At 36.5% G+C, this 18,601-nt stretch overlaps 1 protein-coding gene across 1 annotated transcript in view; it reads right to left on the bottom strand.

Annotated features, from left to right (window-relative positions):
* The window catches only part of PTPRD (protein tyrosine phosphatase receptor type D), a 488,669-nt gene that overhangs the window by 137,677 nt on the left and 332,391 nt on the right, over positions 1-18,601 (bottom strand). The window contains exons 18-21 of the mRNA XM_033122352.1: positions 16,150-16,737; positions 15,623-15,723; positions 14,503-14,762; positions 3,898-3,988 (exon numbers count right to left, since the gene is read on the bottom strand). Coding sequence (XP_032978243.1) covers positions 3,898-3,988; positions 14,503-14,762; positions 15,623-15,723; positions 16,150-16,737 — 1,040 coding nt within the window. The remainder of the gene's footprint in view (positions 1-3,897; positions 3,989-14,502; positions 14,763-15,622; positions 15,724-16,149; positions 16,738-18,601) is intronic.

Raw genomic sequence — 18,601 nt, 5'->3', positions numbered from 1 at the left:
TTTTTGAATAATATTTCATTTACAAGATTCTAAAATTTTCTGTGAAAGTTTATTGATACAATTATACAATTAAAAAAATATAAGCTAGTCTATGAAAACTCTAGCAGATTGTGCATCAGATATTTAGCAAATTTGGACCATCCGATGGTAAGTTCAATTAGGCACCATTTGGTTAATAATAAAGCAAGGCCAGCAATAACACTGTCTTTCAATCCTGTTGTCAAATTTAGGTTTTCTCATAACAATGATGATAATGACAATAACAGTTAATATTTATTAAGCACTTACTAGACACTGTTCTTAGGGGCCTAAACATGCATTATTAGTTCATTGCACGTTCATTTACTCCTCATAATAACCCTATGAGTTTTTTAAATGAGGAGACTGAAACACAATAGAAAGTAACAATATGTAATTTGACTCAATTGGCAAGATACAATTACATATAAGATATTTTTTAAACCATATTTTTGTTTACTTAATGGTTGCACAATATCAAAGAAAAATAAATACAACAATTAAGGTAAATTGATAATCTAAATTGTTTTAACTCTGTGTATATTTAAACATATATAATTTTTGTGCATTTCCGTGCATTAACACAGATAAAGGTGAACTTAAATTTGCTTTTCTTGGGTTTTTTTAATATGTTATTTTCAAAAAAAATTCCTATATTTAATATTATACTTGAAAAGTCATTACAAATGCTACTGTTGATATGCAGTAAATGATGGGCCATTACTTAGAGAAGGACAAAAGCTCTGCAGATGAGCTGAACAGCTTTTTGAAGGTGGTTAATCAGAAACATTTACCATCAGTTGTTTCTGTGACTGTGCCCCTCTTCTACTTCACTGATCAAACCCTACCTTGATTTTATTCATATTTCAGAGGTAGGCAACTGTCATAATTCATCCATATCACTGTCATCCCCATGAATACCTTTTGTTAGGGTTTCTTTAGAAGATTTAGAGGAAATACTTTAGAAAAAAAGATATTTGAGGCTTTTGGTACTCCTTAGATCCAATGCAGCTATTCATTGTCAAACCTGAAACATCAACTCTGCTCCTGTAGGTTGCTCTAATCTCTGTAGGATGCTTCCTGTGTTATACTTGAAATGGGTCAAGTGCGCTCACATGACACTGAAATTAACCAGTATGTTGAAGTCACACACACAAATGACCACATTACTTTACAGCAAGCCTTTGAAGTACAATGTGATGAAAAGCTTATGATATATTACAAGACCTGCCCTGAATTAAATATAATAACATTTTAGGAGTCATTCTATCCAAAATCCATTTTGACTATCAAACTCTGCCCATTTTGACCTTGACAACAGGAGTTCCAGTCCATGAATTTATTATGTGGAAATTATCCCCAGACAAAGGATAAATGAGCTCAGAAGATAATATTGAGAGTGAAACTGTTTAGAAAGCCTCTTTTCATTTTTTTATGGGCCTAGATGTGAGGCACACATGTGGAAATCCCCTCCGGCCTCCATTCTATTTGATGATATGGTTTCAACAATTTGAATTATAGACCTATCTAAAAAAATCACTTGGTCAAATACATTCAAGAGAGGAACACTGCTTTGTCAAACCTGGCAGTATCAAGCTATAGGTAAAATTACTAAAATGCTTTTATGACCCATGGCAGGGGGGATAAAAAAGAAAAAACTGTCTGCAGAGATCAGAAACTGGATGAGTAAGCATAAAGTCAGGCCATAGCCTGCTTTCATTTTTTTCCCCCTCCAGAATAGTTACAAGGTGCACTGGAGGTAATTCCAGAAGATATATCAAGGGCTTCGTTTTTTTTTTTTTTTATCAGAAATCATTTTCATTTTCCAGTGAATGCATATCTTATTTCTTCCACCATTAATTCTACAATGTGGTCTCAATTATATCAGTAAGAAAAGTGGGTGACAACCCATCCTGACCCAACATCTGTGAATTAATCAATGTTCTTTATCAAACTAATATACAGATTAATGCACCACAACTTGTGGGATGATTAAAATGACCCTTTGTTATGGGAATAAGTGGCCTAGACTCATAGAATTTAATTGCAAGAAAGTTCAATGTCATATAGCTCCGTACTTTAATCCATTAGTATTGCTGTGCATTTTGGAGGTTAAAACCCGGCTGTAAAAGAGAATCAGCTTCCTATTACTTACTACTAAATGGCTCCACTTCTAAGGAAAATATATTATTTAAAAGTATTTGATGTTATTGTTGTCCCAGATCTTTATTCTTTGAAAACTTTTTTTAATAGGTAGAAAGATTCATAGATTCTACAGGAATTCGAAGATTCCACCTTTGCGTTTTAAATCCAATTCCAACTGAATTCTGTAATTCAGTTGAAAACTGATTAAAATAATAAAGACTATCTCAAGATTAACTGATTAGTCAGTTGCAAGTAAAAGCATGCCTTGCTTCAAAATGTTTACAGAAGACCAGCTGATCATTTTGCACATTCAGATAAAGAATTACTGTTCGTCTACTATCATAGAAAAATGATTTTGTTTCTTTATTATCAACAGTGAAAAATAAAATTCATAACAAATTTCTTGACAACATTATTGAAATGGTGTCTTACTTATACACCTCCAACATTCATCTAATGACCAAACAGTGACACAGAAGCGTAGTCTCAACCTTGAACTCATCTCCTCTTCTCAATTTGATCAAGTTTAACTCAGAAAAATGAAACGGGTGATAATGAACCATACTTCTAGAAATGACAAATGTCTGCCAAAAGAAGCTAATAGCCCTTATCTACCAGTTCACCGTCTCCTTAGTGCAAATGTGTATGAAATAAACATCACTTCCCTACAATGCAGTTAGGGAATTTCTGTTTCACCTGGTTCTGTTTACACTAATTTGAGGTAGAGAAAAATACCTCGAAATAACAGGTTAAGCTATAATGGGTGGTCTATGTTGTAAATAAACCCCATAAATTAAAACCTCACATTTGCCCAAATGGGGCCCTTTTTATTTGCCTTCTGAACTCATTCACCAGCATCATGTTAAAAATGGCAAAATCTCTCATATTTCAAAATGTGAACCTCAGCCATTAACTTGCTGTGGCCCTCTGGGGAATCTGGTTTAACACTTTTCATCACAACTTTCTCATCCAACTAGGGGTATGTAATGATTCGATCGTGTTCTTCATACTATGTATTAACTTTCAAAAAAAAAAAACGCAAAAAACAAGTATTCTTTCTGCAAAAAAAGTATCCATTAAAATGTACCTACTGTTGTGACAAGATTTTCGAAATTAAAATCACACTAATTTAGTATTTGCTCTAGATTTTGTTCTATATATCTTCCTTGGCTCAAATTTTGTGATTTCTTTCGTTTGTCCCTGCAGTTAAATGCAGAATATAGAATATAGAATAAGGAAAATATGTGCTAATCAGCCCAATTCTGTGACAAACTGGTCAAGAACACATATGTAGTAGGTCAAATGTTGAGCTCTGGTGCAAATTGCTGTTTAGCACTTGTAACAGCTACAGCTACCATTGGGATAATGAAGGGGACACTGGAATTCATAACAATGGTGATTAAGTCTTTGCTGACAATTCACTTCACCTTTCACACCTCTGCATCATGTTTTGCAAGGGGCAAGGGGCAAAATATTAAAGCCAACAAAAATTAGATGGTTGTAAACTTTATTACAGCTCGATGTCTTTTAATTAAAGCAAAGTCTCTTGCAATCCCAAGAGGTTAACATGCCCATAGCACTGAACCATCCGACCAGCCAGCTGACCAGCTAGCTAACCAGCCATCCATGCAAAAGTCAGTACCTGGAGTGGATGCTGAAAGGTCTCAGTAGAGAGGAGGATGTTTAAGAAATTAAATAGCTAATGAAAGACACAGCCAACAAAGATATAGTTACCTCATCTAATTCCATTTCATCTGGACTCTCCCATGGCTTGATAAATTTCCCACGAGATTTCTTCAAAGGCACAATTATTATGTAGTAACCTCTGCACAAGAATGGATAGGCAAAAATAAGTTTAGTTCAGAGGGAAAAGAAAATGGATATATCCTTAAATCTTCCACAGACCAGTGATTGAGAATGAAAACAAATTATGGAGATGGAGTGACTTGTCCCTCAATGACAGATAACCACCTGTTTGTTCAATTTTAAAAACAACATGGGGAGACATTTATGTGTGACTTCAATGATCTTATATGGTAATAGCACCATGGTTGACTGCTCTTTATTAGGTATCATAAACAGAGTGGGAGCAGTTGGTTAAGACCCTGGTGCTGGACACATACGAGGCTGGTATATTGAAATCTACTGACACGAGCTGCTGAACCAAACATTTTCTATGACATCAATTTATAAGGTAACTTTTTAAGAAGGGAAATGGGTTATCAAAGTTACTCTTAGTTCATACAATGCCTATATGATGATGATGACAATTATGTTTACACACTCCTAAAATACTTTTTTGGATACAAATTTAAAAGCAGAAAAAATTACAATCTTACAATAATTATATAAAGATATAAAAAAGTTCCCCTTTCTTTCTACCCGTCTTTCTACTTATGGTCAGTATGGCAGAAATTTGGAAACAACCACTCCCTAAGGGCCTTCAAAATAGATCTCAATGTAATACTTCTACCACAAGAGACAAAAGTAACTGAGTTCTCCAACGGAGTCAACTAACGTATAAAGTTACCTGTCCACAAATAGATATGGGTTATTTGTACAATTGTTTTGTAACTTCCATAGAGTGTATATACACTCTGCTCTTGTAATCACGGTTAAGTCCTCTTCTCATACTGATCTTACAAGGTTTTTGCACATAAGTGTATAATGACGGCTAACACACTCATCACCTCTGACTTGCTAGGTCTTATATCAAATGCATAACTTCATTTTCCCCTCTCAAACATCCTATAAGAACAGCTAACAGACAAAAAGACAAATCCAGAGATTAAATTATTGCCCCAGTTAAAACAAACAGTAAAGGGAGACACACCTGTGTATATCTTAACCTTGGCAATAGTCTGGCTCTTTTTTATTTCTCCTGTATTGTAAAGTACTTATTAAAGATTCCATACATTGTGCGGAGATTTCTTATGAAAATAAACACATCCACATATGCACACACACACACATGCACACACTTTTACAAGAGAAGGCTGCACACAGGGGAAAGAGATGATAGGATGAGCACTAACAACCTTATACCACATTATATCACAGAGACCATAGCACACACAGGAAGGCCTATTTCTACTTATCTCAAAGCAAAACCTGTAACAAACTCAGCAAACTTTCTGTGATAAAGAACCTTTTCAATAAACAGAGTTGAGAGTCGCACTGTCCAGTAATGGCAACCAGAAGCCCGCTGTGGCTATGGAGCACTAGATATGTGGCTAGTCTGAACTGAGATATGCTCTAAGTAAAGAAGACACTGGATTTCAAGGACTTAGTGTAAAAGAAAGTGAAATATCCCAGTAAAAATTTTTAATAGTGACCATATGGTAAAACAATAATATTCATGATATACTGGGTTAAATAAAAGATGTTCTTAACATTAATTGCAACTATTTCTTTGTAATTTGTACTGTAGTGGCTAGAAAATGAAAAATTTCACATGTACTCTCTTTATAGTTGTCAGAAGTGCTACTCTAGAGTGTTGTTGTGAAGAATGCAGGATCTGGAGGTATATCTGGTCCAGAATTTAGGCTCTGCCACTAATGTGTGGTGTGATCTTGGGCTGATCATTTAACATCTCTGAATATTCTGAAAAATTGAAGTAAAGAATTCCAGATTGTTATTTTGGAGAAATAAAACAAATAAACACAAAATGCTTACGACTGTCTGTGGCACATAAGCACTAACCAGATGCCACCTGCTACTGGCTAGTACTGACCATCACGGTGGGAGAGATACATCTGCAGTACCTTATTCAATTGGACACAGAGAAATTCCTTGAGATGCAAGTTAATGAACTTGACAAACTTCTTTTTTCTCCCTAATCAAGAATTCAAGTCAAACTGGATGACTATACCAGAATCCTCTCTCCATGGTGCTCTGAGCAACTAATCAACAGACTCACAGGATCACATCACTTAGGCATTCGTTTTTTGTTTTCTTTTTTTCCCTACAAATAATCATAATGATCAAGGAGGGTGAGGAGAAGAAAAAGTTGGGGTGTGTGAGAGAGGCCAGTATCTTTTGTTTTATGATCCAGAGTAAGCTTCCTTCTCTTTCTGTCCTCCCACCACCTAAAGTATTTGCCAAACAAGTCCATCATGTTAAATGAGCATGGAGAAGAATGACAGGGGATGCAACTGAGCGTACAAAATAACACTGCAGATGTACTTGATAAACACACTTGTCAGGGAACCTCTTGCTTCTCCCTACCAAGTGCACAAAGTCAGGACAGGTTCTATTTGCCTAAAGTAATGGATCATGCACATTGTCATACAGCTCCCATTGTCCTTACACAGAATCTTGTAAATCAAGGTTAAGCTGATGAATTCTATTAATTTTTCTTTCTGCTTTCCTACTTTGAGTCACCATTCTTGTACATGAGAAAATAATCTGTTCTTTCTTCGGCAGTACTCCCCAAGCACTTATAGTACATGCAGTTGGGATAAGAATTGAACAGCCTATCCCATAGCAATTAATTAAGTGTGTGGCTGGATATCGATAGTCTTTTCTCTCTACTGATGTCTAAAGCATTCATCTAGAACAGTCAAAGTGAAGCCTGCTTCAAAGCAGTTCTTGCCCATTGAAAGAAATGAGGTACTGGGAGTTTGGACTCCAAATTATAGAAAGTCTTGCCAGGGTCTCATTTTATACATTTCAACTGTGTTCTTTGAAACTATGGCTTTGTAAACACCCATGTGCTTGCCTTTCCCGAAACCTAGCTTTCTGCTGAAAATACTGCTTCCCTTGCAGAGTTCGCATGAGGTGGTTGTTTATCATTTCTCCTCTCCTACCGTAAGCCTCAGATTTAGGGCTTGGGTTTTCTTTCCTGGGGTTGGTCCATGAGCCACCAGGGCTCTCAGATCCTTAAACACTTCCTTTCCAAAGCCAACATCCTCCACTCCATCTTAGCCAAAACCTATGATTGCCTTTCTCTGTGCCTGAACCCAAGGAGCTGAATACAGAGAGAGAAATAAACGCACAGGGCAGAATGATGCCATAAATTCATAATCGGCAAATTCAAATAAGCCTTTAAACTGCCCGGCAACCTACCACTTCTTCAGTTACCTAGTTCTTCCATTCTACACAGTAACTTTTTCAAACTTTCTCCCCGGTGTCAAACCTTGAAACTCCTTTCCTTCCCACTAGAAGATGACCTTATCTCTTATACACAGAGAAAAGAAAAAACATTCAGACAAAAATTCCCTCATCATCTATCTACCAAACTATATCTGTACACAATGATAATCTTTCCTTTTGGTACAGTAGAAGGACTGGCTCTACTTTTTAAGTCCAATCACTATTTCTTTAAGTGGTGCCCAACGTCTCACTCTCTTAGGAAGTTTACTATATACCATACCCATTTTCTCTCATATATCTCACCGTCTCCCTCCCCATTGGATTCTATCCATTAGTTTTCAACCTTACATAAATATCTGCCATTTAAAAAAGAAAACAAACCACATCTCGCTCCAGTCATCATTCTCTCTCCCTCCTACTCGTTACTGCCCAAATTCTGAGAAGAACTGTATGTTCCTGCTCTTACTCACCTTCCACTCACTTTCTGGTTGACTATGTCTAGCTCCTGCCTCATCAGCCCATTTCACTGACCCTGCCACGGTCCTCAGTGACCTCAGCAATGTTACATCAAAAGGAGAATTTCTGACTTTCCTCTTCTTGATTTCTTAGCAGAATCTGGCAATGTTGATAAGACCCTTCACAAAAGAGTCTCAGCCTTTTCTCTGTATCCAACTTTCCTGGTTTTCTACTTCATATCTCTCACCATGTTAACCTTATTTTCTTAACAGGATTTATTATGTGTTACCCAGTTATTAAATGGTGGAGTTCTTCAAGGCTCTTGCCAAGGACTTCTCTCACTCCTTCGCTTCTTTCTAGGTGATCTCATTCCAGCTCAGAGCATTAGTTATTACCTATATGCAAACTATTTATTGATTCATATCTTCAGCCCAGAATGCTCCTCTGAACTCTACAGCTTTATCCAAATCCAACTTTATGTCACCATTTCCATGTCATGGAAGTACCTCAAATTTACTGTGATTAAAACAAAAAGGCTCAAAAATAAATTCTCTTCCAGTATCACACCACAATCCACTTTACTACCCATGCCATAAATATGTTTCCATTGAAAAACTTATTTTACTCTCTCCCTGTCTCATACCCGACCCGCTATCAAGTCCTATAAGTTCCAAACTCTCTTTCTAGGGTCCTCACCTCTCTTTATCTCAACTGCCACCACTCCAGTCTCACTCCACTGTCTCATGCCTGGATTGTACCTTCCTCTCCTAACTTTCTCTCTTTATTGACTTTAAATCTCTCTATTCCAGTGTCTGACCAAATCATATGACCTGATAAAACATGTTTGAAATATATATATATATATATATATATATATATATATATATATATATATACCATTTTTTCACACTGACTTAAAAATTATATTGCAAAGCATCAAACTCCCTAACGTTGAATTATACTGCAAAGTGACAATAATCAAAAAACACTATGGTATGGGCAGAAAAACGGACACCTAGACTAATGGAATAGATTGAGAACACAGAATATATTTGCACATATATATGGGCAAATAATTTTTGAAAAAAGAGCCAAAAAAATGCATTGGAGAAGAGAAAGCCTCTTCAATAAATGATGCTGGGAAAACTCGAAAGCCACATGCAAAGAAAATGAAACTAGACTTCTATCTATCTCCATACACAAAAATAAACTCAAAATGGATCAAAGACCTAAATATAAGACCTGAAACAATAAAAATGCATAGAAGAAAACACAGGTACTAAACTTATGGACCTTGCTCTTAGAGAGGATTTTATGAATTTGACTTCAAAGACAAGGCAAGTAAAAGCAAAAAGAAATGAATGGGACTACATCAAACTAAAAAGCTTCTGTACAGCAAAAGAAACCATCAAAAAAACAAAGAGGCAACTAACTGAATGGAAGAAGTTATTTGTAAATGACATCTTTAATAAGGGGCTAATATCCAAAATATATAAAGAACTCATACAACTCAAAAAAAATCCAATTAAAAATGAGCAGAGGATCTCAACAGACACTTCTGCCAAGAACACATACAAACGGCAAACAGATATATGAAAATATGATCAACTTCACTAGCTATTAGGGAAATGCAAATCAAAACCACAATGAGGTATCACCTCACATCTGTTAGGATAGCTATTACTAATAAGACAAGTAATTACAAGTGTTCGAGAGGCTATAGAAAAAAGGAACCCTCATATACTGCTGGTAGGATTCTAAACTGGTACAGTCACTATGCAAAACAGTATGGACGTTCTTCAAAAAATTAAGAATAGAATTACCATATGACCCAGCAATCCCTCTTCTGGGCATCTACCCAAAACATCTGAAAACATTTATCCATAAAGATATGTGTACCCCGATGTTCATTGCAGCATTATTTATGGTGGCCAAGACATGGAAACAACTGAAGTGTCTTTTTATGGATGATTGGATAAAGAAGATGCGGTCCATATGTACAATGGAATATTACTTGGCCCTAAGAAGAGGTGAAATACTGACATTTGTGATAACATGGATGGATCTTGAGATTGTCAAGCTAAGTGAAATAATTCAGACAGAAAAAGTCGAGAACCATGTGATTTCACCCATATGTGGGACATAAAACTGAAAGCAACAAATAAACAAGACAAACAAACTAGTGAAAACTCATAAACACTCACAACAGTTTAGTGGTTATCAGAGGGAAAGCGGGTTCAAATATATGGTGGCAGAAGACTTGACTTTGGGTGGTGAACACACAATGCAATATACAGACAGTGTATTATAGAATTGTACACTTGAAACCTATATAACTTTTTAAACCAATGTCACCCCAGTGAATTTAATTTTAAAAAGTAAAAACAATAAATAAATAAACAAAATATAAATAAATTGCTTTTGGAAGTAGGTCAGCTTTACATACGGGTAAAAATAAACTTTATGCTCTATTTCACCTCTCTGACTCAAGCCTGGAATTTAGGCTGAGAACAGTTTTTTCAACATAGACTTTAACTATTAAACTAATAGAAGAATAAATAACTTCCGAGCCTTTGACTACTTATAAAGTAAGCTGTGTTCTCCCAGTATATTAGATTTAATTAGATAAGTTAAATCTAACCTTCAGAATTTTAATTACATTAAGTAAAGTTTTACTAATTTTATTTAATATCTTATCATCAAGGGGCCCTGCTTCATATAATTATATGGGAAGGCAAGCTGTGGTCTTTGTGGCAGTCCCACTTCAAATTCAGCCAGGCTTTTTGTATTAGCAGAATGTCATTCCTTTAATAACTTTTGATTTTTTTTTCTCACTATAGTCATGTGGGTATACTTTGCTTAAATCAAATTAATTTACCATAGAAAAACCAAAGCAAGTTGAGGGCTGTTTCCGGTTTCTATGTTTAAATTAAGGTGTTCAATCTTTTTACCTGTGTGTTGTCAGACAAGTTACATAATTGTCTTAAGCCTCATGTTCCTCATTTGTAAAGTGGCAGGTGATAATATTGATCTGTGGGGAGCCTCTCCTTTTACCTCTTGTTCTAAATTCTTATGTCAAACTGTTACATTCATTGCTCCATAACACTTATATGTCTCTATATAATCTGTGGCCATGCATATGTGCCTGCTTACACTTAGTGCTAAGGTTTGTCTGGGACAGTCCTGTTGATGCCTACTTGTCATTGAATTTTTAATTGTTTAGTAGTTGTCCTAGGGGGAGAAAAAAAAGTCCTTGCTTGGCCAATAAATTACACAGTCATGGATCCACCTGTGGGCTCTGGAGATAGGCTGCCTGCATTCAAATCTTGCCTCTCTGGTTCTGCTGCTGCGTCCAGAGCAAGGTAGTTCATATAGAAATTTCCTCAGCTATAAAATGAAAAGCACCCTTCTTGTGAAGACGACACCGGTTAACGTGTGTAATGTCCTTTGCACAGCATTGCCCTTTGTCACTATAAACTATTACAAGCATTGACTGAATGATCTTGGCCAGGCTGCTGAGGACCTCTGGGCTTCACTTTACTCATCTGCAAATGGGGAGACTAACGCCAACCTCACAGGGTTATTGTGAGGCTTAACTAAACCATTCTGATATCTCCAGGACATTGCAAAGCACGAAAGAAGTTTAAGCCTTTACCACTTCAACTGACAGCACATGATGAATGATTTCTCATTAAACATTAAATAGGTAATACATTACTTCATTATACTGTCAATAGTAGTGGCACCAATCTTATGAAGCGACTTTGTAAGCCATGCTTCCAAGAATATCTTTTTCAAAAGAAGAAAAAGTAGAGAATCTGAAAGCCTAATCAGTAAGACTCAATAAATTTAAAATTTCATAAAATCTCTTATTCTTCGTTTCTATTTTTCATAAATATAAAATGGTTTCCTTGAAATTAATTTACACCGGGTACGTTCTGGCAGCTTTTCTCTTGGTACAATCAGTGTGGTACATTATTTTTCTTACCATCCAGAGTCAAAGCCTGCTTTATAAAGTCACGGAAGTTCTTTCTGTGACCACAACTGGCTTCTCAGGAACAGTGGGCTTGCCAGATTTTCTGACTGGCACTCTGCCCCTAAATGTATTCAAACAGAAGGCTGAAGCACCACAAAATTCCTGGTACTAGAACCTGCAGTACCTACACACTGTGTCTGTCATGGGAAATTTAGCCTTTCCCTGAGGGAGATCCTGTGTTTCTCCACACAAAAACCAAGTGTGGCTGGATACAGAAGCAAGGAGCTGTGTCTGCATTACATTTACAAGAGACAGATTTGTTTTTATGTGGTGAAGAGTTGGGGGCAATAATCAAGACCTCCCAATTTTCATGGCCGGAAATGAGACAGGCATGGTTTCTGTTGATAAACAAAATAGACCTTCCATCACCAAAATTGCATTTTGCTAGAAAACAAATTGGAAGAATTTTTTTCTAGATGGTTTTCACCTAAATAAAAGTTAGCAACCTGCCCCACAGCTCTGGAATCAATTATTTCCTCTTCTCATAAAATACTGAACAGAAAGCTACATTTCTCTCTAATTTCTAAATTTGCCAATTACTACAAGTGGCACAGCATGGCACAGAGCTTCTTGTAATATTTGATCATGCCACATGAACCAACCTAGAAGAAAGGATGGGTAACCTCACACCATTATCCTCTAAGGAGCCCACAAAATATAAATTATCTAGATAACTTTTTGCTGATTGAAGATTTCTATTTTTTTTTCTTTCATTACCTATGGTTCTTATACTTTTCCCACTCGTGTACTTTCCTAGTTTAGTCTTTTGCTCTTTTCTTTTCCCCAGAGTGGCTAGAATATATTTCTGAGACTCTTAATTCATTTCTAGAACACAATTTTTTCCCCACAATCATTTGCTTCCTTTTTCTGTTTCATAATGGTCTCTTCTCTTTGTTACCAAAGTTTTATCTCTTTTTCCTGATTCCCACTTCAAACATAGGAGGAGGAAGTACATAAATCAAACAAAAAGAAAACTTGAGCAAGCTAAAGAAAAATACTAAAAGATAAAGTATATTCTAAAACATTCTCTACTTACTCAGAAGTTGGAAAATGAAACAAAAGTCTACCACCAATGGACTAAAATGCCATTTCCCCAAAACATCTAACACCTCCTACCAAGCCAATTTGGTAAATATCCACTAAAGATACGTTTTTCACTTAAAGTATTGAAAATAGTAAATACTGCAGAATATGCTATAATAGTTCACCTTTCAACTGCTCTTTCCCTGAGTAGACAGTGCATGTTTTCCAATGGATTGAAGTCATAGTCCAGATCTTTTCCCTGTTCTTTCTCTGTTTGCAACTATTGTACCATTTCTTTCTCATCCTTCAAGACTCAGATTAAGTATTAGCTCCTTCTGGATACCTCCGCTGACATCCATGTTAGGTTAAAACTCTATACTTATGTTTCCTCAGTACCTGGCAGTGCTTACTCCATTATATTCACATTATCTATTTTCTCTATCTGTTCTCCTACTGCAAGGCAGGGCTTTACCTCAGTCATCTTTCCATTCCCAGACCTAGCACTGACAATATAGCGTATACAGATTATATGTTCATTGGATGGATAAGATGTGGACAAGTAACAAATGCTAGTCTTCGTCTTGTTCCTGCACAATCAATTATGCTGTCCTCTGCTTGAAACAGTGTCTCTCCACCCCCATGCCCACGGACCAGCTAACATCTCGTTATTCATTAAGCCTCAGCAAGACATGGTTTTCCCCAGGACCCTGTCCCTGAACCATTAAACTGGGGATGGGAGCCCCCGCCTGTCCCTTCCCTTATTTATCTAACCTTTGGTATCCTGAGACTCCACTTCAACTGACTTTTTACTTGTCCAAATTCCCCAGTTAACTATATTGTGTAAGACCAATGAAAAAGTCTGCATTATCTCCACTAAATATCTAAAACATTGTCTGGCACTGTGGTGGGAGACCCCAAATTATCCACAGAATATTTAAACTAATCAATGGGTAAATACAATCGCACCTTCATACTACATTTTGTTGGAATAAAAATTATACTGATATTCCATTGTCATTTTCAGTTTTATGAATGATAGAGAAAGAAGAGTGACCAAAAATGGAGACCTTATTTCTCAGTGAATTTATTTTAGTAATACTCTTTTGGAAAGTCTACCATCTGGTTGAAATCCTCCAACTATTTTATCAAATAAATAATAACTGAAAGTTTTCTCAGGAATGATTGTATTTGGTGGCATCTAAAGTGGCCAAATTTATCACTCTTTCCTAAATTTCACAAATGACACTCTATTAAAAACTTCTTGATTATAATATTACTTTTTAATAGCTGATTTTTCAGTCATCTTCTTTAAGTTTTCAGGAGCTTTGGAAATTTCTTAGTGTACTCACCGTCTCAATAATTCCTTTGCTATGACCCGGGCTCAGTTCTATTAGAGTCATTCTACCATTCATCTTACTCTACATATTATGATATAAACTCGTTTATCATAAGGAGCATGCTCTATTTGCCATTCTATCTCTCCTAAATTACACTGCTCCTAGAACACAGAAAACACTCAGTGTTAAATTAATGAGAATCTGTGTTACAAGGAACACCAGAACACACAGTGCAACAGAACTTGAATAACAACACTATGAGAATATGCAGAAGAATCTGTTACTCTACACATAGCAACATATTCTTTTATGACACTATAATACTTAGATTTAACTTTCTGCTTTCACTGATTGGCATTTTTACCCTTTGACCCTACCCTTCAATCAACCTACTTTATATTCTCATTTGCAGGTACTTCAGGCAGCTGCACGGTGATCATACCATCCAGGTTGGTCTTCCCAATGAAGGCGGGCTTGGTGCGCAGGACGTCGGGCGCCGTCTTCGCCGTTACTCTGTGCTGCAGCCCACCAGCACTGTTCCCACGATTTGTCAGCACGAATGAATATGATTTCTCAGGCTTTAGGTTGACAATTAACTTCTGTGTCGCTCGGCCATCCACTTCTTCCACCATTTTCCCATCATCATAAAGAATCTAGAGAGACCCATCACAGAGATTTGGTTATCAGACAGGCAACACATCTTTTCTAAACTAACGTGCACTTGCTTATGGAAACAGCACATCAGGACAAGTTTAATTTGGGGCAATTCCTAAGCCTATACGTGTTCATAAATTCTAGAGACTGCATCCATTTTTATTTCTTCAGTTCGTAGTGTGTAATGATATAATGTTTCTAACTCTAGTAAAAATACCTAAAGAAATGCACAATGACTTTTCAATATTTGATATAGAATATTGGTTGTATGTGACAGAAATCGAATGTGTGCAGAAGTGCTTTAGGTTTTCAATGTATTAGCCACATCATTTTTTTCTAAATGTTTCCATTCCTTTTCCTAAATATATTTTAACTTTGAAATGTTTTCTCTGCCCTTTATTTTATGAGCTTGCACTTCTCGCTAGCATCTCTCAGTATCTGTCAATGGAGTTTAAATTCTCAACTAGAGTTTAAAATGTGCAAAGAATTAGGCCAATAAACAGTTTTTTGGTTTTTTTATCCCAAGATATTGCATTATACATAGGTAGAAAACATGCAAATTTCCTTTTCTGGTGGAAAAACAAAAGCACTACCTTAGATGTAAAACGTTCAAATTGGAAATACCAGGTGACCTATAAAGTAATGCCAGCACTGGGTTTGAGCTCCTGCCTTCTCTTTAGAGTGGAAAGGTCACATTGCCACCAAGCCAGACTCAATCTGTTATGTGAAAACCACAAATGAGACTAGCAAGTACTGTGGCTGAATCAAAGCAGTCTGTATGCTCTGCAAGTAACTCGCCCAGGTGAACTGCCCCCTCCCGTTTGACCTGTGATTTCTTACACATAAGAAAATTACTTACTTTGAAAGGCATGGCAGAATTATAATTCTCTGGAATCTCCCAAGACAGTAGGACTGAAGTCTTCATTACTGCTTTGACATGAAAATTTTTTGCAAACACTGCTGGAAAAGGAAAAACAGTGTATTTAAACTACTCCTAAAAACCATGACCTGTCCTTTTCCACCATGGACCATAGGCCTTAAGCTAGATGCTTTCTACTTTGATCAGAGAGAGAAGTGTGATTTGCCTACCTGTTTAGAGCATTCATTTAAATATCTCATTCTCATAAAGATCTCTCCTTTTCAGTCAACTATATTGTGTTTTCCTTACCTGAGGATATTGGGGTGCTGTCAGCCAGACTTGCTTAGCATTGTAAAACTGAAATCTAAGGCATCCAAAACACATTAAGTTTTATATACTTTACCTGTTTGCTTTTGCGGAACCTATTAATATGAATGGGTCGATCAGTTATTTATAGCTTCAAAATACTGATTTCCAAAGACCGACATTCCTTTAAAGGAGGAAAGCCATAAGCAGACAAATCCTACCTTGATCCACAGGCAGTGTCCTGAACTGGACACTGGGACTATATGGCCCGGGCCCTTTGCTTGTGTGAGCACGTACTTTTACATCGTATGTGGTATCTGGTTTTAAGCCACTGAGTGTCATAGTGGTGTCAGCTGGAACAATAAGCTGCTCCATTGGAAGAAGAGGGATATTGATATCCCTATACAGAAGGGTATACTTGGTGATAATGCCATTTCTCTCTGCCAGGACAGGTGGCTGCCAAGATAACTGGACAGAAGTTGAAGTGGTGCCTTCTGAGTGGAGGTTTTGAGGGAATCCAGCTGGGACTTCTTCTGGAACAGAAATCTCCTTCACTATCTCCTCCCCGAAGCCCACTTTGTTTCTGGCTGAGAGCCTGAAGACATATGATGCTCCTTTGTGGATGTCTGTAGCTGTAAAATGATCTTCTTTTTCAGAGAATTCAAGAGTAGTGAGCGGCTCCATATCCTTCCGGCCAAATTTTAGACGGTAGCCTTGAAGAGGTCCAAACGTGTCCACAGGGGGGTGCCACTGAATAAGGGCAGTATTCATCTGAGTGTGGTTAATCAGGAGTCGGGGTTTTCCTGGAACTAGAACACAGGATGGAGTGGTCAGGCCCACCTATGCGGATGTTCACATACTAGTCACTGCTGAGTGGAAACACCACTCCATGGGCATTCCCATTTCTTCAAAAGAAAGCCAATGCTTCATCTCTATACCTTTGTGGACATGTGCTCCTTTGCATATTCTGTATTAAGGTAGGTTGACATACTACAATTTGATAATGGACACAAAATAGGAATTATTGAAATGATAATTTAAGGGAATTTTTTGAACATCTTCACATTTCAAACTTTCACACATAAAGGTTCATGCCACAGAGAAATGAATCCAAGTAAAGATTACCCAGTTAGATACAACTAATAATAATAATTATAACATAGTTAATTATTGGTTGCATGGAATGTAATAGGCACTGTGCTAAGAGAATTACATGTAGCATTTCATTTGATTTATACTCCTCACTCCTAACTACATAATTAGCTATTATCTTCATGTTGTATCATAAGAAAATGAAACCCAGAGAGACAGAGCACTGTGCAAGGTTGGATGTGTAATAAGTGAGAAAGCTGCAAACCAGGTCTTTCTGAATCCATAACCCAAACACTTAACTATACTATTATGCTGCTTATAAGTTGTTGGTTTTTTAAGTAGATCAAAATAACATTGCTTTGACTTACTATGGAACTATTTTGCACATTTTGTCTATACCATCCACACTAGTCATCCTCATCAAGTTCTTCATCTGTAATATGGGAATTATATTAAGACCTACCCCATACTGTTATGAATATTAAATGAGAAAATCCATGTAAAAGTCTTAGCACAAGTTTTATATTTCATTAATATCAATCATAATTATTAATAATCTGAATATTAAGCTTTTATAGGCAGGGACTAGTTTCCTATAAATACATAATCTATTTCTTTCCAAGTTAAATAGGATGTGTAAAGAGTTCTAATCTACTCATTCAATGGATTATTACAACTGTAATTATTATTATTATTTTTAATGGAGAGCAATTATTCTTAGAATCCACAGAGACTGAGAGTAGTAAACAGCGCCGAGCCAGAAATTTCCTTGGGGATAGTCCAAAGATGGGGGAGGAAGAAGTGTATCACCAGTATCAAAACTAAGCCAAATTAATAGAAATGGGAAGAAAGATGATAGAAAAGGGAGGAGAGCTTACACTAATGGGAAACAGATAATGAAAAATAGTATCATGGGGACGTAGATAAAAATAAAACAAACAACATCAACACTAGAAAGATGATGAGGTAATACATAGAATATTAACCTTAGAAATGACCCAGTTAATCTATTCATTTACATATTTTAGAAAGTTGGAACCCAAGTGGTGGCACGCTTTGCCCAAGAACACATGCATTAAGATATCTCCATCCTTCACCAATGAAGTTATAATGTTGTTTCACATGCTGGGTAGGTTCATCAGAGGATCATATAATTCAGCTAATCACAATGTACGGGAAGAATAGTTCCTGAAGTTTGTACACAAACGGCAAATATGTATCAAGGGTTGGCCCAGGAATCATATCAAGCCAAATCAAAAACTGTGTCCTCACTGTTTCTCAGGAAAATATGTATCTTGAAGTCTTAATAACCAACTAAGAAACTCTCAAAACACAATCCCTTCATAAGTTGAAAAGAGAGAGAGTGCCACCTTCACGTTTTGTTATAGCATACGGTTATACTTGTTATATTATGATTGTTAATTTCTTACTGTGACAAATGTATAAATTAAACTTTATCATAGATATGTATGCATAGAAAAAAGTATGTGTAGGGTTTGATAATATCCGTGGTCTGGGGCATGCACTGGGGGTTTTGGGACGCACACCCCTGTGGATAGGGGGTGACAACTGTATTTTTAT

The sequence above is a fragment of the Rhinolophus ferrumequinum genome, chromosome 12, assembly GCF_004115265.2.
Source record: "Rhinolophus ferrumequinum isolate MPI-CBG mRhiFer1 chromosome 12, mRhiFer1_v1.p, whole genome shotgun sequence".
NCBI lineage: Eukaryota > Metazoa > Chordata > Mammalia > Chiroptera > Rhinolophidae > Rhinolophus > Rhinolophus ferrumequinum.
Note: the sequence above shows the minus strand (reverse complement) of the source record. Positions and strands in the feature narration are given on the sequence as shown.